The 21,981-nt window shown below is 37.0% G+C and overlaps 1 protein-coding gene across 1 annotated transcript; it reads right to left on the bottom strand.

The window, feature by feature from the left end:
• Positions 1 to 441: 441 nt before the first annotated feature.
• LOC145670201 (histone-lysine N-methyltransferase SETMAR-like) lies at positions 442 to 954 on the bottom strand. The gene has a single exon (XM_081738579.1). The coding sequence runs from the start codon at positions 952 to 954 to the stop codon at positions 442 to 444; it is 513 nt and encodes a 170-aa protein (XP_081594705.1).
• Between the last annotated feature and the right edge of the window lie 21,027 nt (positions 955 to 21,981).

Here is a 21,981-nt window from a genome sequence, read left to right as displayed (position 1 = left end):
GGGCTAAGTCAGGGGAATAGGGCGGGTGAGGTAAAACCTCCCAACCAAGGTCCATTAACTTCTGACGTGTCATTGCAGCAGTATGTGGCTTAGCATTATCATGCTAGATGATAGCTCTTTGGCAATTGACAAGGCCTGGCCGCTTCGACCGCAATGATTCCTGCAGTCTTTCGAACTTTTGACAGTAGAAAGCCGCATTAATGGTTTGATTAGGTTCTAGGAACTCCCAATGAATGATTCATTTAACATCCCACCAGACACTCAACAACACTTTCTTGGGATGAAATTCTTGTTCGGATATCGATGAAGTCGGTTAAGATACGCGACACACAGTACTGCGACATACATAACCCATTTTTCATCGCAGGTGACAATTCGTGTCAAGAAGAGATCCTGTTTGTTCCGGGAAGGCAAAGTAACACATGTCATGACTCGCCCCTCTCATTGAGGTGCACTCAGCTGATGTGGAACACAACGATCGAACTTTGTGCCGAAACCCAGAGCCACAAGCCTTTTTTCCACTGTTGTCCGGTGTACCTGTAATATTGCCGCTAATTTCTCTACAGTTCGTCTCGAACTTACTGTTATGGAGTGGTCCAGAACCTCTTCGGAAAACGCTGATGGACGCCCAGATCGTAGTTGATCGTGACAGCTTCTTTTGCCGCCCCTGAATTTTGGAGACCAACGACGACATGTGCTTTCTTCGATTGCATCCTCACCATACTCTTGCCTAATATTGCGGTAGACCAAGGCAGTACTACTACTCTTATCGAATTCAAATAGTAAACAGTGTCTGATGTGTTCCTTATTAGTCTCCATTTGAGCGGCACTGTACTCTCTCCAGTTACGAGCCACTAGTATACACTCACTGCCTGCTGCTGCGGTACATCCGATGACATGACCACCGGTTTCAGCTCCTGAAGTGCTAATCTTTTCGGTCAAAACACCTTTCATCAGCGACCTTGTGCAAACGGGTGGAACCTTTGCACGTATCTAATAAATAAGTAATAATAAGCATTATTTAGATCATATTTGCTTAGGATCTCTTACATGGAAATTATAATTTTGTAATGATAGTTGGAATTACGCTAACAGACCTTATGATATTGTAATGTTAGTGGTTATCATGCTAATGAGACTTATAAGATTGTAGTGTTAGTTGGAATTGCGCTGACAGACCTACGCTAATAGGCTTTGTAGGATTGTAGTTTTCGTTGGAATCACACGAACAGGCTTCATAATATTGTAATGTTAGTTGGAATCTAGCTAATGGATGTTATAAGATTGTAAAGTTGATTGGAATCATGCTAATGGGCCTTAGCAAGTTTGTAATATTCGTACAAACATTCGTTACTTCACACGATAGATCCTGAACGGAAACGAAATTTTGAATTCTGTTCTTTCAATAGATAACTAGAGCGATGGTTTCGGTTGAGTTCATTAATGGAGTGAATCCCTTAATAGCATCCCTTAATAAGGGACTGTTATAATATCTTCGTAAGTAACGGTGACTTACGTTTATCCGTTAGTGCACACGATAACTCTTCGAATGATAGCTAAATTTTGAATTGTGCTTTTCTGCAATGGTTGCACACCTCGATCTTAGATTGCAGCGGTTAATTTCAGCCACTTTCAGTTTTAGTAGAGATGCAACACATCTTAGTTGATTGCACAAATCCGTTTCTCGGTGTTCAATTTTTATTCTGTGGCGCAACACAAAATCGGAAATAAGGTCTAGTTTATTTCTTCCGTTTCCAGTTTGAATAGGGTATTGGAAAAGATGGTAACTATATTTCGAACACTTAATTAATTATAACAAAAAAACACGATTTTGCTATCACTTAACTTTCTTGCTCTATGAAGAGCAATATTCGAACAGGAAATTGTCTTAAAATTTTGTCATTTTCTTTTTCAGAAGAGAGTTACGGATGCAGATGATATTGTTAGGAAAGTGATCGCTATTTATTATTGTTTTTACTCTATAGTAATCAACATAAAAACAGAAAATGAATCATCTCTAAACTTCCGGTTTGAATATTCTTTCCATCAACAAATACGATTCCTAAATTTTGACTGACCGTCAACATACTGAATTGTACTGTATACGGCAGAAACATGGAAATTACGCAAAAGTAATGTGAAACGAGTAGAAGTTTTCAAAATATGGGTCTGGAGAAGAAGGAAGAGAATTAGCTGGGTCCAGCGAAAACGAAAGAGAGAGCGTTAGGATTCGCGAGGGGAAGAAAAGAACAATTTTAAATATTGTTAAGAAGAGGAAGAGAAGCTGGTTGGGACATTGGCTAAGAAGGAACTATATCATGAGAGTTATGCTAGAGGGTATGATGGTGGGGAACAGAGGGATGGGGCGAAGGTGACTACAGTTAATAGACGATATCAAAACAGAAACGTCGTACGGGAAGACGAAGGGGATACTGGAAGACCGAGGAGCATGGAAGATTTTCAGTTGTGGCAAGTGATCTCGTAATAATGGCAGAATACTTTTAACGATGCTGATGAAATTTTAAATAAATTTGGTGGTGATTCATCTAGAGGTTCTCCAAATTATTTCTGCCGGGTAGATGGGCAGACGGACATATGAACAGGGTAAATATGTAAAGAGTTTTGATAAACCCAAGTCTTTAAAAGGCAACAAATCATACATTTTTCAAAGACTGGATGAAAAATGTTCGTGAGGCAAATGTGGCAAGTAGGCCGCTATTTTGCTATGCCTGCAGGCCGGATGTGACCTGAATCCACCATTTGATCGTCACTGCTCTAAATAATACCACTGGTGATGTGATAATATCTAATCTGGCGTGCTTCGGTACGTAACAAACGTTTCCTTAGTCACTCTACATATATCTGAAAAAACAGTTATTTTCAATATGTAAGCATTTTTCTTCTGCCAAACAACCTCACAATTTATGATTAATACTTCAAAAGACGACAGGATTATTGATACTTCGGGAGAGAGACTTTTACTTAAATTGTCATCGCATGTCGATGTTTCATATTCATGATGAGCTCCCGCCTAGCACGTACAACCCATAAAAGAGTACAAACATGATTTCCTGCAAGCTTTTATGCACACTTAACGTTACTTTTCCTCAGAAGTTTCTGTCGCCATTTCACAGTTCTTATTTCAAATGTCTTTAAATTGCATATCTTTTTTAAGGATAATGCGTTTTCGTGCTACAATAAAATGGACTTCAAAAATTCACTTACGAATCCTTCTATTATTTGCTCCATGTTCTCTTTTTCGAAGATGTTGGTGAGCTCCGAGCAATTTAATCAGAAAAATATATCTGTATCGTTATTTTTTCTATAATTTATTTACAGTGATTTTGATCAAACTAGAATTCTCAACTATGAGCATGTAATCATTTCAATAAAAAGATATTTGTTGAATTTACTGACATTACATATATTTCTATATTTTAATTTTTAATATTCATTATTAATATCTTTCACAGAATCTGCATTTTGGGATGAAATGGACATATGAGTTCCGTGTGGCAGAGAGAGGAAGAGAACATAAAGTTTCTTTTTCATAAACCATATTTCTTATGAAAAAGTTTGCCTGTTTCAGAGGCAACCACATCGACAGCTAAGATATGAGAGTTGCATAACACTCAAGGGGAATATGCTTCGTATACAATTTTCAAGGAATACATGGCGAACCAATTTTTAAAAACCCATATCTTGAGACCAACTCGATGGTTTACCCCCATCAACGACCTACAAAACTCCAAACTTATGACAATCTACCTGCTGGTCAAAATTGATGCTGATCCATTTGTCTACTAGACAGAGGAATTAAATATCTACAGGAATTTTGAGTAAATTAGGTTTTTAAAGAGTGAAGAAAAAATTGTTCATTTAATGTTCCTCAGTTACACTATTTAGACTAAAAGAGATGGATCATTAATGAAAATAAATGACTTTGAAAGAATTTGTGGAATGAGAATATAGGAGGAAACCTTACAGTTGTATTATATTGTCTATCAGAAACTTAAGTGGCATGGAATCGAATCAGAAACACTAGCACCAGCTCACTTGCTGTACATGCATTACAATTCACTTTCTCTTGATAATTATACAGTATTATATTATGGTTTTTATCCCATATTCTTAACATATATCAGAATAAAAGTTAGAAAAAAAATAGACGGTAGTTAGGTAGGTAAAAAAGAAGTCGGTGGCAAATATAGAAATAGGAGGGGACAAGTTTTCGATACCTGCGTTCTCTGGCCGAGGTGGCTCAGTGGTAGAGCGTTCACCTCTGGTGCTTGGGATCCTGGGCCCAAATCATGCTCCCGTCAAGTGAACTTTGTGGTGGACAAACACCGTGTGCGTGGGTTTCCACGGGGTTCTCCCACTTTCTTCATTCCACCATTTCATTCATTTCTCATCATCACCGTCTCCTTTAGCCTAGCCGGCATAACGTGGGACGTAAAACTTAAATATTTCATTTCATTTTCATTTTCATACCTGGGTAGTATTATTAGTGATGATATGAAGTGCGAACGTGAAATAAAAGTCAGGATAGGAATGATGAAAGAAACCTTTAGGAGGAAGAAAATACTATTTTCTGAAACTTTTTATAAAGAGTTAGAAAAATACTCCTAAAATGCATCGTGTGGAGTATTGTACTGTATGAGCCACAAACACGAATATTACGCAAAAAAATGATGACAAAACGACTGGAAGCTTTCGAAATGTGGGTGTGGAGAAGAATGGAAAGAATTAGTTGGGTCGAGAGGAAAACGAATGAGAAAGTGTTAGAAATGGTGGGTGAGAAAAGAACACTTTTAGATATTGTTAAGAAGAGGAAGAGTAACTGGCTGAGACATTGATTATGAACGAACTGTGTCATGAGGGGACGGGCTAGAGGGTATTTTGGCAGGAAAGTGAGGGAGGGGGAGAAGGAAACTACAGCTAATGGACAAGATCAAAACAGAACATTCGTACATGAAGACGAAGAGGTTAGCGGAAGACCGTGGAGCATGGAAGCATCTCAGCTGCAGAAAGTGACCTGTCAATAATCGCAGAATATCTATAATGATGATGATGTTGATGATGATGATATTATTGTTTAATGGAAAACTATTGTCCAAAGCTGAGACATATATACCAGTCAATAATCTCATTATTCTAAAATCAAAATTATGTACGTGAGAGAGAAAGTCCATGCCATGAGTTTCTAGAAAATAAAAAACTTTTTTTTTTGTAAAACTAAAAATAAATACGTATATGCTATTCGATAGCCATGCCATGGCACGCATAACTAAGCTTCTCATTATGCCATTTGCAAGATAATAGTACTCAGTATGGTTAATGGGATATAACTATGATAGAAAACTATGATTAGCTATTAAACTATAACTGTTCTTGAACTATAAAAACTGAATAAAATGTCATATTTGAGGAAAATTCTTATGCGTAGTTTCCGAGAAACTAAAAAAAATGTAATCTTAGAAAGTTGGTCTTTCATTATCCATTTGGTGCACTTTATTGTTTGTATTTTGCTGCAATATATTAATGAACAGTAGATGAAGAATAACATTCGGTGCACAAGAGAATTAAGTCCACTTCTGGTCATTATTTTGGGCTCATTTCATCTTTAAGTTTTGTTTATGTGCATCTTCCTTTCAGAGCGTAAAAGATTTATATCCAAATATTTCATGTAACTTCATATAACGTAATTTAGTTATTTATTTTTATACGTATTTCTTGGTATTGCCGGCACCTATGGTCTTAACCCCGTCACGTATGAAGGATAAAGTCCCTTCGATAGCACACTAATTGTTGAAATGGGGAAGGAAGTGGTCTGGGACTGTATGTCGGGTACCATCCCGGTATTCGTCTGGTGTGAATGAGGAAAACCCACGAAAAGGATCATTCAGGATAGCTGGTCTGCAAAAGCTGTTACAAATTTTCTGGCGAGTGTCTCCGACAGAAATTGAAACCAAGAGTGCTCATACAAAAGGGGACAGCAAACTTTTAAGCCTTAATATTACAGGGTTATGCCGGCTAGGATAAAGAAGAAGGTGATTATGAGAAACAGTGAAATCAATAACGTTGAGAAAACGAGAAAACCCACGCAAACGATTTGTCCACCACAAATCTTACCTGGCGCGACCTGGGATCGAACCAAGAACCCCATACACCAGAGATGAACGCTCTACCACTGAGCCACCGCGGTTTCCCTAAAGGCAACAACGTTAGCGTCTACGCTACATGGAGCTATTTCTATAACGTGGAAAATCATTATTAATTTTACATACGTATATTTACGCATACAGTAAAACTTTACTTAACTGTTTCTTAAAACTTCGGTAAATTCACTTGATTAACTTGTACTCTGAACGCCCCAAGTGTTTTGTTAAGTAGTGAATTTTATATTTTTGGTTTGAAATCTCCTAACAGTAATACACAGACTTCTGATGGTTACACCCATACTATTTGGAAGTTTAACGTATTATTATTATTAGTAGTATTAGCAGCAAATTCCTTAGTGCTGCTAAACATAAATCTAGATGAGAGAAAGGGATGAATCTACAAATACTTCGCCTAATGCAATAGTCACGAAATTCTTTTCAATTCCTCTGCGTCTTACGTTTAATTTTTGAAACTATTATTATTCTGTCTGCTAAAGGAAAATGGAAATTATATAGCTAGCTAAGACGTGCAACGAAGAAATAAGTATGCGCCAAACCATAGTCAATAATTCATATCGCCAACCATAGCATGATCTAAAATTACGAATCAGCGTAGTTTTTTCTTTCTTTACATTCAAACCTTTTCATTTTCGATGGATATGAAAGACGAGATACATACACGCAGCCCGGAATTTCCCCACATATAATTTTCCTTTCAACATAACAACGTAAGCCCATTTATCTTGTATATGGGGAGAAACGGGGGGGATGCTAGTTTTATTATTTTTTCGAATAATATTCGTTTGTATTTTTATGATCATCTTATATGTGTCGCTCTTATTTCTACCTTATAAATAGCTGAACATTAGTCAGTGGTTGGTGAACTCGTAAACAAGTGTCAGAAGGTGCTAATGAATCAGGAAATTTAGATCTGTTAAAAAAAATGTGTTGGACATATCAGGATAGTTTTTCTTCATTTTTCTGTTTTTGTTACAAGGTTTAATAGTTGTTTACAGTTTCATGTTTATATCAAATGTAAAACTGAAATTTAAACTGAATTTTTAGTGAATACTTGAGTAGAGTTTTATATTTTTCTCAGGAGCTTGCTACTATATTTGATCCTGGGTTTTAATTAGTAGTGGGCACAAAAAACAGTTTTCCGGTTTTAGAAACCTGTTTCATCTTTTCCAAAACCGGTTCGCCTTTTCACCGAATCCGGTTCGGTTTTCTTCAAAACTGATTCCGATTTTCTCCGAAAACCAGTTTCAGCTTTTCCAAAACTGGTTCTATTTCTGATCTGAATAGTGCTTCGTTGTTCTCCGGAAACCGATTCGATTTCCACAGAAATAGTTTTACGTGTTTTCCAAAAAAGTTTTCACCGAAACCAGTTTCGGCATAAACCGAACCGGTTTTGGAGAAAATCGAAACCGGTTTCGGTAAAAAAAACGAACCTGTTTTGGAGAAAACAGAAACCGGTTTCAGTGAAAACTGAACCGCTATTTTGGAGAAAAGTGAAACTGGTTTCAGTGAAATCTAACCGGTTTTGGAGTAAACCGAAATGTCGGTTTTCGGATTTCGGTTTTTCTAGAAACCGGTTTCCAGTTTTTATATAAAAAAAACTATTTGCTTATCACTAGTTTTAATTGATTCAATAATTAATATAACTTTACTTTTCAATAGCCAGCACTTGGAGATGGTTGTGGGTTTTGATTGATATGCTTAACGTCACTTTACAGTAGCGTGGACCTAGAGTTTAGCGTAACCAGAATATTTTTAAGTATCGAAGAGAAGTGGCCGGACGGGAGGGCGAAAACTATTAGCAACGTTTTCATTAACAGTAATACTCCTAAAATTACAAATAACAAAGCTTTCAATTCTGATTGATTTCAAAGGAAGTCATTGAAATACGAGTGTACATGTATTTAGAAATATCAGGAAGTGCTATCATTACAGAAACATGAGTTCACATATTGGATATATAAAATAATTACCTTCATTAAAAAGAAAATAGAACATGAGATTGAGGAGGACAAATGCTCATTTCAACAACACAACAAACGAACGGACCACGTCACGAACTCAGTACACTTTGAGCAAACAGGTTGGGCTATTCAGAGGGTCAGAGCGTTGTTGAACAGAATCATACGTAAAGGCGAGATGGAAAACACGGAATTGCAAATAATTTCTTCTTTATGAATTAAACTGGAACATTCTTCAGCAAGCCGGTAAAAACATGAACAGTGCTTTTGAGCCCGAAATGGCGAATGGAAGCATTATTCACCGTTTGGTTGTTAAATTTCGTTCCGATGACACACCTTTGGGAACCGAAAAACATCTCGTTCGGATGAACTCTTCTGATATGTATTTATGCTCTTCAGTACGAGTTAAGTATACAGTATATCAGTCTTTCGGTGACTCCATGCAATCCTAAATTTGAAAATGTATGAGTTGACGGTACCACTTGAGTTGATACCGATCAACAAGAATCCCCACCAGGAGGTATGCAGTTCTCTGAGTGTGATAACCGGGAAGTTTCCTGACTGGATTGTCCCTTCACATGAATCTGCCATTGAAATCGTAAATAGTCAGGACAATGGATGAATCAATGTCCAGCACAGTTCGTTCATTCACAGGAGGAAGGCGAGGGAGTGTGGTGTGAGTGATCCATTGTAATTTCCCAAGCGAGATGAAATCATCATTGCAAATCGTTGGTGTTGAACGCCATGCAGCCTCAAACTTGTCCACAAGTATTTCCAGTAATGTACAACAGACATTTGTCCTCATGTTGTATGAAAACGCTGTCGTCCAAAGGACGGTTCACGTTCTTGTGAGTTGTATTATGAAACTTCTCCATCTACTGTACACCCCTATCTCTCGCACTTACTACTACATCTTCCACACCTCGATCACTTCTTGCGAAAGAAATCTTTTCCTGATCGGATTGTACAGCGGGGGACACTTCTAAATGGTACAGCCATATGGAGATTTACGGCTAAGGTGTACTATTTAGAAGTGTCCCCCGCTGTACAACATGCGTTTAAGGACTTCTTCTCATTGGCAGAGAAACCACTAAGAGGTGCGATTGCAGATGGCGTTATTCTGATTACCAAGGTATTGCAGTTTTCATTGCTAATGAGGCACCTAAGGATGATACATTTTTATCTTATCTTTCATGTTTTGGACTACCCAAAGCTCTTCTTCTATAGGTTATGAAACTAAAGTTGCGTAGATTCTGAACACATTTTCAATGTGACGGGATTCTAGCGCCCACAGTTTTATCGGTTTCTGAATCCTCATCCGCCAAATTTCCAATAAGTATTCACTGTCTTTAATTGCCTATATCCTTTTAATTTTATAGGATGTACCGTTAAATAAAGATATGATTTTGGAAAGGGAAGATTGTCATTTCCAGTTCTCTTTTTTATAAAATTCAACCTTAAAGAAGACCTCTAAACAATATTACGAGCTTTAATTGTTCACATTTAAGATTTGCTTTAATTTGCCCATTAACCAACGTGCAGTTACACGAATATTATTCCTGAAATCTAAATGTGGTTACAGCTCTTGCTTTATTTTAAAATATATAAAATTAAAAAAAAAACAATAACGTATATTGTCTTAAAACGTATAAAGACAATATAGTTCTTAAGTTAAAATTATGTCGTCATAATAGTGATGACGTACATTATAAGTTTTATCTATAAATTTGAGATTGAAACTAAATTCAAATAAAGTTCGAAAAGTAACATATTGTAACATGTTGAACTATGAATATTATTTTAACTCTACGCTTTAATTCTTGGGATCTTTGCGCAAAGGTATTAAAAACAGTCGCATTATTCAATCTAGAGAAATCTTTAATAGAATTCAAAGTTGAATGAATGTGTTGGTGTGTATGTTTGTGAATTATTTTATATATTGAATGACACCTTAAACAGATATAAAATTTCTCATACACAAACCTGAAATTTGATCATGAGGCGTATTCCAGTTCCAGGCAATATATTACCATTTCAGTTCCAATCTTGATTGGGGACAGGCGATGATATCAGACGATGTGGCTACTGGCGATGGTTTCAGAGACAAAGAGAAATATGTGACTACAGGTGATGATTTCAGAGACCATGTGGCTACAGGCGATGGTTTCAGAGACAAAGAAAAATATATGACTACAGGCGGCGATTTTAGAGACCATGTGGCTACAGGGGATGGTTTCAGAGATAAAGAGAAATATGTGACTACAGGCGACGATTTCAGAGACCATGTGGCTACAGGCGATGGCTTCAGAGACCATGTGACTACAGTCGATGGTTTCAGAGACAAAGAAAAATATATGACTACAGGCGGCGATTTTAGAGACCATGTGGCTACAGGGGATGGTTTCAGAGATAAAGAGAAATATGTGACTACAGGCGACGATTTCAGGGGCCATGTGGCTACAGGCGATGGTTTCAAAGACCATGTGGCTACAGGCGATGGTTTCAGAGACAAAGAAAAATATATTACTACAGGCGGCGATTTTAGAGACCATGTGGCTACAGGGGATGGTTTCAGATATAAAGAGAAATATGTGACTACAGGGGACGATTTCAGAGACCATGTGGATACAGGGATGGCTTCAGAGACCATGTGGCTACAGTCGATGGTTTCAGAGACAAAGAAAAATATATGACTACAGGCGGCGATTTTAGAGACCATGTGGCTACAGGGGATGGTTTCAGAGATAAAGAGAAATATGTGACTACAGGCGACGATTTCAGGGGCCATGTGGCTACAGGCGATGGTTTCAAAGACCATGTGGCTACAGGCGATGGTTTCAGAGACAAAGAAAAATATATTACTACAGGCGGCGATTTTAGAGACCATGTGGCTACAGGGAATGGTTTCAGAGATAAAGAGAAATATGTGACTACAGGGGACGATTTCAGAGACCATGTGGATACAGGGATGGCTTCAGAGACCATGTGGCTACAGTCGATGGTTTCAGAGACAAAGAAAAATATATGACTACAAACGACGATTTTAGAGATCATGTGACTACAGGGGATGGTTTCAGATATAAAGAGAAATATGTGACTACAGGGGACGATTTCAGAGACCATGTGGATACAGGGATGGCTTCAGAGACCATGTGGCTACAGTCGATGGTTTCAGAGACAAAGAAAAATATATGACTACAGACGACGATTTTAGAGATCATGTGACTACAGGGGATGGTTTCAGATATAAAGAGAAATATGTGACTACATGCGATGATTTTAGAGACCATGTGGCTACAGTCGATGGTTTCAGAGACAAAGAGAAATATATGACTACAGGCGACGATTTCAGAGATAAAAATAAATCTTGCTAGTAGTCCTTTACTAGTCCATTGTGAGACCCCAGTTATCGGTGGAGATAAACTTAACATGAACTATAGACTCTATTAGGGAGTAATGCATACTTTTTAACTTTTTCAAGCTATGTCTCTGTTTTATCAAAGTAAAGATTAAGATTATCAGTGTGACATAGTGGGCACGTTGTCAAGCCACTAAACACCACTTTTAAAATTTTACAAACTTTTACATTTTTGCAGAGGTTGTTTACCTAAATGTCCGTGGATATGATGTAAAGAAAGGCGCAGAAGAAAATACTATTCCAAGCTCAAGATTCCAGAAGTTCCAGAACAAATATTGGAATGACCATATTCCAGCTTTCCATATGAGAACACTTCATATGTAAGCCCAGCTATTCTCAGCACACAGAACAATTTGATTTGATTTGATTTTGAGTTTAACGTCCCGTTCAGCAGAGAGGCTATATGAGACGACCTACTGATAAACATGAAATCCGAACAACGTGGGCGTCCGCCGGGAATCGAATCCAGGTCTCCCACGCCAAATGCGGGTACACCAACCGCTTAACCACGAAGGAGCTCAGCACATAGAACGAATTTAAAGAAGAAATTATATAACAATTCGTTACATCGTGTTACAAATTCCCTTACATACAATTATAATTTATAAACGTATTCAATTCCATATTTTCTGATTTATCGTTAACTTATGTCACTGAAAGGAAATCTGTCTCGAAATAAAATCTAAGATTAGGTCTACTTATATAGTTTTAAATGGAGAAATCCCTTATGCTAGCGGTTAGCATTTGGCAGACAAGCAATGACTCTCGTGGTGACATCTATTGGTGTAAATGTTTATTAGCAATTAGCGTGAGATATTGAGACATTAAACCACTTATTAAATGGATTCACGTAAAAAATATTTTTTTGTGTGTTTAACGTCCTACGATTATATTCTTTAGACTAACGGAGACGATGATAAAAGTAAATGATATATGATGGAAGAATTGGTGTAATGAAAAAGAGGAAGGAAACGGGAGTACCATGAGGAAACTCACGAGCACCATGTTGACCACCAAAAACTTACTTTGTCGGGGATTGAATCAGGGACTCCACGCGCCAGACGTAAGCGCTCTACCACTGAGCCACCATACCGTACATGATTTACGTCCGGGGGCGCGGTGGCTCAGTGGTAGAGCGTTCACCTCCGGTGCTTGTGGTCCCTGATTCGATCCCAGCTCGCGCCGTGTGGACTTTGTGGTGGAAAAACACCGTGATCGTGAGTTTTCTCAGGGTTCTCCCGTTTGCTCCCACTTTCTTCACTAGACTATTTCATTCATTATTTCATCATCACCGTCTTCTTTAGCCTAACCGGCATAAGTGTGGGACGTAAAACTCAAAGATTTAATTTCATTTTATGATTTACGTCTAACTTAAGGTGTAATATTAGACTGTATTGAGAAACTTGTGTTTAAAAACTTTAATTGGTATAGAGTTAGTTAAACTTTACTTACGAGTTATAGTGTTTGCAAGGGCGGATGTGAATGAAAATACGGACAACCTATTCAGTCCTGTAAGAGGGAAAACAGGTGTGTGTGAGTGCGTTTGTACGAATGATGAAAATGAGTAAGAGAGATGCTTACCTACTGATTGAATCAGAGGATCCTTCTGGAAAAATTTCATTGATTTTTAGATCCTGGTTCCGCTACATTCTCACAAAGATTAGCCGCTTCTCCTGATATCTCTCGCACACATTTAGACTGCTTCCAACAGGAAAACTTTGCTGTGACCTCTGCCAAAAGCAGACTAGAATAGAACGAGGTAGGTGAATGTTGTCCATTTTGATTAATCTACTCACGGAGATAGGAATAACTTCTTTTTCTTTCTTTTTCCCCTGTCACTTCATTCCGCAAAATAGCGTTCGAAAATAGAATGTCCTACCGCGAAGTACCGGAAGTTGTTTCCATTTTGATTCCCGTGAACTTTGAACCTTTACCCTCACACTTACTTTCCTATGTTTGTCTACTGCAGATTAAGCTTTCTTCGCAGAAAGCACACTATAATGCAATTCTATTTCATTTGCACAGAGAAAAATCCGTTCTCCGAACAGCGGTATATTGTACAAATATACGGTAGACGGTATCCTTATGTTTACTATATAAATCAGTACGGAGCATACATTATCCGTATCCTACATGTGTACTGTCCTTTTTCCTGCTTAGATGCTACAACATACGTTGCAGGATAACATAATGTAGCATCTAACGTTCTTCGATATATTACACTGTAAAAAAATCGTTGTGTTATTTCAACGACATGCCTATGTGTTAACACGATTGTGTTAAAATATAACACAAACAAATGGTTAAAACAACTCACTCTTCATTTGGGGTTGTGTGTCAAATGACGGTAGTTGAAATGACACACTGCCTGTTGTTAAATTAACACAAGTGTAGAATCTTCGGCGTTGTTTTCTGAGTGATTGCCAAATATGTTGGGCATCGAATTATAAAGGCTTATGAATTAAACTACAGACAAACACAGTAGAAAGAAATACTTAAACAAATCCAGGTATACGCAAAATTTCAAAATGCAAACCGCGCGATGTCTTTTCAATTGTTTTACATAATGCTTCTGAAGAAACCCTAACAGCACAAGATGTGTTAGGCATGTGCTATTTAGGTGTTCTAAATTCATCTCCCATATTTGATGCATTTATTGCGTCTTTTTCTAAGCAATTGTGTATTAGAAGCAACAAACGCATCAACTTTATTAGATGGCAAGTGGCGCCGATCATTTGAAAGTGAATATGGAAGAACTATAAAATAAACTAAATAGGCAGTTGTCATTTTGTTATAAAATTAGGTCTACATGGCGAGCAGATTTTATCTTATCCCGAACGGTTATCGTCGAATATACTCGGCTTAAAGGACCACTCTGATTACCCAAATTCAAAACACCTCAACAATTTATCCCTCTACAAGCGACATTTACTTCATTGCCTTCGTGGCCAAGTCGGAAGACCACGCGGCTAGTAATTGAAATGTTGGTGATTCGCGCCTCACCAAACCCCTGGAGTACATTTTTTTTACTTGTTTAAAGTGTTTTTTAAGACTCAGCATAATGTAAACACATTATGCATATAGGCGATTTAACATATTTTGGGGGAGTAATTTTGTGGTTCATTAACGCTTACGGCACGGCTCAACACCGGTTGTGTGTTAACACACCCCCTGTGTTAAACGCCAACACCGCTGGGTATGTGTTGAACTAGCAGCGCATAGTGGTAGTCATGCTGGAACCACTGCCCTGTGTTAAAATTGAATTGCATTAACACAACCATTTTTTACTGTGTACATATAATACACAGTGGCGTAGCAGCTGCCCCCGCAACCCCCGCAGTGCGGGGGGGCCTCGAGGTATAGGGGCCCCCGAAATCTTGCGATGAATCAAGATTTAAAGAAGTAGAACCTCAACATTACTTCTATCGGCTTTACAACTAGGGCCCCTTCTCTATACTTTGCAGGGGGGCCCGCAAAAGTGTGCTACGCCACTGATAATACATATACGTATTTTACATTCATCAGCTACGATTTTATTCTCAGTGTGTATTAACGTTTAATAGTAAGATTACCAGGTTATTTGTTTTCGCCCGGTACTATTCGTTTTTGATATCCTTTATGTTTCCGTGTTTCATTGTACTTAACACATTGAAAATCAAAATAACAGTGTTTTCACATTGAGAAATGAAACTCGTTTCTTTAAAGCTTTAAACTTGGCAAGGAAACTGTATACACAGACAATTTTAATCGCAAAATCTTAATTTCAGTTTTACTAGCTTACAACAGCGGTTCTCAACCATTGTGTCGCGACACATTGGTGTGAAAATGAAATGAAATCTTTGAGTTTTACGTCCCACGGATATGCCGGTTAGGCTAAAGGAGATGGCGGCGATGAGTAATGAATGAAATGGTGGAATGAAGAAAGTGACAGGAAACGGTAGAATTCCAAGAAAACCCACGAGTACAGTATTTCTCCACACGGCGCGAGCCGGGATCGAACGAGGGACCCCAAGTACCGGAGGTGCACGCTCTACCACTGAGCCACGACACATTGGTGTGTTACGCACTCCCCTAAGGTGTGTCGTGAAATTTTAGAATTTAAAAATTATGAAGAATTTAATAATAATTAATTAAAATCGCGACAGACTATCAGTCAACGCCTTCAGTAGCAGCAATAATACTCAGTACTACTGTACATATAATCATTACAATATGAAACTTATAGCATTACACTATTATAATTTTTATTATTACTATTATTATTATTATTATTATTATTATTATTATTATTATTATTATTATTATTATTATTATTATTATTATTATTATTACTCATAAAATATCAATGAAGTATGTCGCTATGTTCTCGACGTTCCGTAAAGTGGGTCGTTAGTAAGAAAAGATTGAGAATCACTTGCTTAGAAGAAGAAGAAAAGAACAGTTAATCCACAAAACTGTTCCACAATAAACGTTTGTTACTACCACACTCTCATTATTCTAAATTCAGGTTTCAACATGTATGGCATTGCAGCAATTGGATTGTTATCTGTACCGTATAGTTTAATGAATAAATAAAAAAAAATCAAATAAAAATGTTAATGAACCCTTTCGGCGACGAATTTCTGAGAATTGTTATTTAGTAATTATTATGGAAATAACCGTGTTGTATCTATTTCATTGGTCAAACACAACAATATGATACAAATTCAATGTAATATGATGGACCGCGATGGCACGGTCGTAGATCATTCACCTTTGGTGCACGGGGTTCTTGGTTTGATCCAAGCTTGCGGCAAGTAACCTTTGTAGTGGACAAACAACGTGTGCGTGTGTTTTCTTGAGGTTCTCCCGTTTCCTCCCGCTTTCTTTATTCCACCATTTCATTCATTTCTTATCATCACCGTCTCCTTTAGCCTAGCCGGCAAAATCGTGGGACGTAAAGCTTAAAGACTTCATTTTATTTTCAATTTAATACGAAAAAAATGTATAAAGCAAGATTAAGTTACAAATTAGCGTCTCAAATATTAAAACAAATAGATATTTTACTCTCATTGTAAGGATATAGTATATTTCCAGACTATGTGAAACATAATAATAAAGCTGCAAATGATAAATTTACCTCTTCCGGTTTTATTATACAAATTTCTGGTAGAAACTAAATAGAATCACCCATATAAAAGTTTCAATTTCATCCGGTAGATGTCAGGCAGTGAAAGATTCTTCCTGACATCTAACGATGAAATGTTTAACTTCTTCTACCTTTGTTTCAATACTAGGAAATTGGATTTGGTTAAAGTCACCGTTAAGATATCTTAACGGATTGACTTCATTCACAAAGTGCACCGAGATAATTATTCTAACTGTCTATAGTACGAGGGCCATCCAGAAATTAAAGAATGATGCGATCGCGTAAGCGTCAATTAGCTCCTTTCTTCACATCACCGTGAGCCGAACATCAATGCTGTACGGTCATGCTACTTTTGTTTTTTGCAGCTACTCAAAATGGCGGCTCCAATCGAAAATCCCGCCAAATTGTTAAGTACGATTCTGAACGCGCAAAAACTTAAGCCTATTGAAATTTATAGGCAAATAAAGACTGTTTATGGCGATAATGCAATGAACGAGTCATCAGTAAGCAAATCGTGCATTATGTTTAATCAAAGAAGGACCAGCGTGCATAATGGAAGATCGGAGTGGGAGGCTATCACTTGTTACGAAAGAACTGAAGGAAAAAGTCGAAGAAAAACAGGAAAACCGACGTTTCACTTTGAGCACGTTACACGAATCTTTTTCAAAGAATTTCACTATCACTCCTACATGAAATAATAACAGTGTACTTTGGTTACTCAAGCAAACAGTGGCAGCCTGCTCAAATTTTTGGCGGTAGATGAGTATAACATTGACATTGAAAAACTGGTCCCACAAGGACGTATGCAGGGGGTGGGTCCTGGGGGTCCGGAACCCCCCCGAAATTTCGACTTTTGTATAAATTTAGCCTAATTTTAGGGGTAATTTTAGGAATTTTAACATAAAATACCCTCATATTCAGTTTGGACCCCTCCCGAAATAAATTCCTGCGTACGCTACTGCGGTCCCATGTTATAACAAGTGTCTTGACATCTATGACGATTACATAGAAAAGTAGAGTAAGGTCCTGTGGCTTTGAAAATAAAGTTTTGTGCTGCCTTTTTTTTGTTTTTTTATTTAATTGTGCCAAAATGTTCTTCATTTTTGGACGACCCTCATAAATATAGAATTCAATAGACTTTGTTAATGATGTCAATTCTTTAACATGTTCGCTGGTAACGGTGATTTTAACGAGGCTATACAATCCAATGTAACTGTTACAATAAGGGAGGGTATGACTGAGAAGAATGCAATTGAAAGGAAAGTCCGACAGACATACTATTTTTTCTATCCAACATTATTTAATATCCATCTAGAAAAGATAACGAAATAAGAGTCCACATAATCAAGATGGTAGAAGGTAGACTGATTAGATTTATATGGTTTGCATATATATGTCACTTGTGGATGTATCTGGAAAGAAAATCAACAGGATGTTAGAAAAATTGAAGAAGGGCTGTGAAGAATATGAGATGAAAATAAATGTTAAGAAAGCCAAAACCCATGGTGATTGGAAAGAAACGATCGGAGTTGAGTTGAGTTGATTTTAGTTTAGCGTTCCTTTCCAGCATTGAGGTTATATGAGACGTGGATCTACTGATTAACGTGGAATCCGAACCACGTGAGCTCCCGCCGGGAATCGAACCCGGGCTTCCAACGCCAAAGTCGCGTACGCTAACCGCTTAGCCACGAAGGAGCTCAAACAATTATCGGAGTCATATATAGAAATAGCAGGGGAGAAAATAGAACAGGGGACTGGGTGTTGTATTATTGATAATGATATGAAGTGCGAATGGCGAGAAACAACTTTAGGGAAATGAAAAATCTGTTTTGTAGGTCCTTCAATAAAGAGATGAGAAAAAGACTCAAAAAATGCTTCGTATGGAGTATGGTACTGTATGGGACAGAAATATGGACATTACGCAAAAATGATGAAAAACGACTGGAAAAGTTTCGAAATGTGAGTGTGAACAAGAAGGGAAAGAATTAGTTGCGTCGAGCTCAAAAGGAATGAGAGGGTGTTAGATATGTTGGGGAAGAAAAGAAAAGTTTTAAATATTATTGACAAAAGAAAGAGAAACTGGTTGAGACATTGGCTAAGAAGGAACTGTATCATGAGAGAAGTGCTAGAGGGTATGGTGGCAGGAAAGAGATGGAGGCGGCGAAGAAGACTACAATTAATGCACGCTATCAAAACAGAAAAATTCGTACGTGAAAATAGATTATCTGAAGACCTTGAAGCATGGAAGTTTCTCAATTGCAGCTAGTAACCTGGGAATAATGGCAGAATACCTTTGATGATGAAGAAACAAAGCTGTATAATATATAGAATGTAAGTAACTACACGTTACACGACTAGATAGCAGCACATATCTTCCAGTATATATTGGACGAAATTGAAACCTTGCGGAATCCTTTTTACTATCTTTAGCAGAGTTAATTCGCTTTATTGAATAATTTGTTACATTGTTCATTCGCGTTCGTCTCATTTCTCTGGAATATCTTTCTTTCGTTGTCATTACGTTACTTGTTTCGTCCGCCGCATTTCTTTTCATTCTCTTTGGCTCTTTTTCTCTTCGTTTCTCTTTCTCTCTATTTTCCTACGCGAGATTTCTTTCGTCTACGAACAGAGGGATCGGTAGTCGACATTCAATTATTGTATGGTGAAGTGCTCTCGTCTAGTTCAATTTTCTTTTCCCCAATCTTGAAACGTATGTCTTCGACCAGCTGCTTTCATCACCACTTTATACAGCGGAACCCAGTTTCTTGTACCGAAAGTGAAAGTACATCACGAATGTAGTGCTTGAAAAAGGAATTCCCGTTGTTCATTCTATTAGCACATATTGTACGTATAAAGCCTAATAGGAAACAACAAATTCGTGTTTAAAATCTGAAACAAAGATGCATCGAAGTTGACAGATAGCATCAAAAGTGCACACGGAAACCTGTGATTCGAGAGCACCTGTCAATACTTCAGGGGATGGATTACCAAAACTCCTTTATACGAATATATTTAGCTTGTCTCCTCCATATGTGTGACCCTTCATCCAGAAGACTCTATCTATATATATCTATATCTATATCTATCTATCTATATATATATATATATATATATATATATATATATATATATATATCTATATATATCTATATATATATATATCTATATATATATATATATATATATATATATATATATATATATATATATATATATATATATATATATATATATATCTATAGCTATATATATATGAAAAATAGTAAGCTTAAAATATACAAAACGATAATCATGCCTGTTGTTCTGTATGGTTGCGAAACATTGTCGTTTACTCTGAGGGAAGAACGTAGACTGAAAGTATTTGAGAACAAGATCCTGAGAAGAATATTCACACCCAAGAGGAACAGAAATGGGAAATGGCGAAAGCTTCATAAAGAGGAACTAGATAATTTACACGGTTTACCGAACATTGTTAGGGTCATCAAATCTAGGAGGCTCAGGTGGACAGGTCATGTAGCCAGAATGGAAGAAAGGAGGAACACTTTCAAGTTTTAACTAGAAGCCCAATCAAGAAACGACTATTAGGAAGACCTAGGCGCAGATGGGAGGACAATATGAAGATGGATCTCGCAGAAATAGAAATACAAAATAGAAACTGGATCCAGTTGGCTAATGACAGAAGTCGGTGGAGAGCTTTTGTGAATGCGGCATTGGACCTCCGGGTTCCATAGGTCATAGAGTTTTTATCTATATCTATATCCTAACTATATATATATATATATATATATATATATATATATATATATATATATATATATATATATATATATATAAAAAACCACATAAACTGACATAAAATAAAGGGTACTTCCGGTTCCCTTTCGAGACCAACAAACAGAAAAATTGCCAAAAGTGAATATTTTTAGTCATTAAGGGGTCTAAAGGGGGATGAAGAAATTAATATGTTATCTAAATTGGGGTTTTTGGGGCCTATAATCTCATAATTTAGGTACTTAAATTTGGAATAACAATTTCACATTTAGAATGCTTGTACGTTTTCGTTATCATTATCTAAGTAAATCACCAATAATAAAAATTTACAACTTTAGAGTGCTTTTATGCGCAATTAAAAAATCATTCCCATGGGACATCTTCTACACCCTAAAATATTAGGCACCTCCTGTAGAATTCAAATTATTAAATTAGGCATGATTGTAGCTTTCCGGGACTAACTAACAGGAAAATTGCCAAAAGTGAGTATTTTTAATTTTAGGAAGAGGAGATGAAGAAGTTCTCAATGTTATTTAAATTGACCTTTTTTTGGACATATAATCTTGTTTTAGGTTCTTGGAATTGGAATAAAAACTTGAAATTCGGTATGCTTGTACGGTTTAGTTAGCGTTACCCAAGTAAGTCATCAAAAATAAACATTCCAACTTTAGGAATTCTTACGGTAAACTTAAAAATCTGCATGTTATTTATATGGAACATCTTCTATAGCCCAAACTGTTTAAACACTTCTGGCGGGATTAGAATGATGAAATTTGGCATGATTGTAGCCTGCATGATTGTATGATGCAGGTCACATGATTTCAGATTGGTGATCACACACACACACACACACACACACACACAAATCCAACTTTAGAGTGGTCTTATGATAAACTGAAAAATTTTCTCCATGTTATTTAAATGGGACACATTTTACACCTCAAAATTATTGGGCACTTGCTGTAGGGCTAGTGATTAAGTTTAGCATGACTGTAGCTTTTGGGACTAACCCCACAGAAAAATAGCCAAAAATGAATATTAGTTTCTAAGGGGTTTAAAGGAGATCAAGAAATTTCCATGTTATTTAAATGGAGTTTTTGGGATACAAAATGTTATCTTTAAGGTAGTTGAAATAGGAAAAGAAACTTGAAATTCTGTAGAATTATGGGTTTAAGAGGTCGACTCTGAACAATACGAGCCAGCTAGTCGAAGGCTAGTCTAAATCTATATCTATTACATCTGTATCTACATCTGTAGAGTACGTTCCGAAAGTATCCAAACTTATTTATTTGCAAACAATTTATTAATAACAATTACAACTTCTGTCAATATTCTTCAATTAAGAGACCTTGAGCCTCAATACAGCCAGTATTGCAATTTTTACACTGTTTGCAGCAGTCCTGGAAGCTATTGATTGACACCCTCTTTAATGCTGCGGTCGTGGTGGTTTGAGCCTCTTGAATTGACTCAAAACGTTTCCCCTTGAATACCCTTTTTTGCCTTGGGAAACAAGAAGTCGGCCTA

The sequence above is a fragment of the Thermobia domestica genome, chromosome 14, assembly GCF_964235325.1.
Source record: "Thermobia domestica chromosome 14, izTheDome1.hap1.1, whole genome shotgun sequence".
NCBI classification, from domain to species: Eukaryota; Metazoa; Arthropoda; class Insecta; order Zygentoma; family Lepismatidae; genus Thermobia; species Thermobia domestica.
Note: the sequence above shows the minus strand (reverse complement) of the source record. Positions and strands in the feature narration are given on the sequence as shown.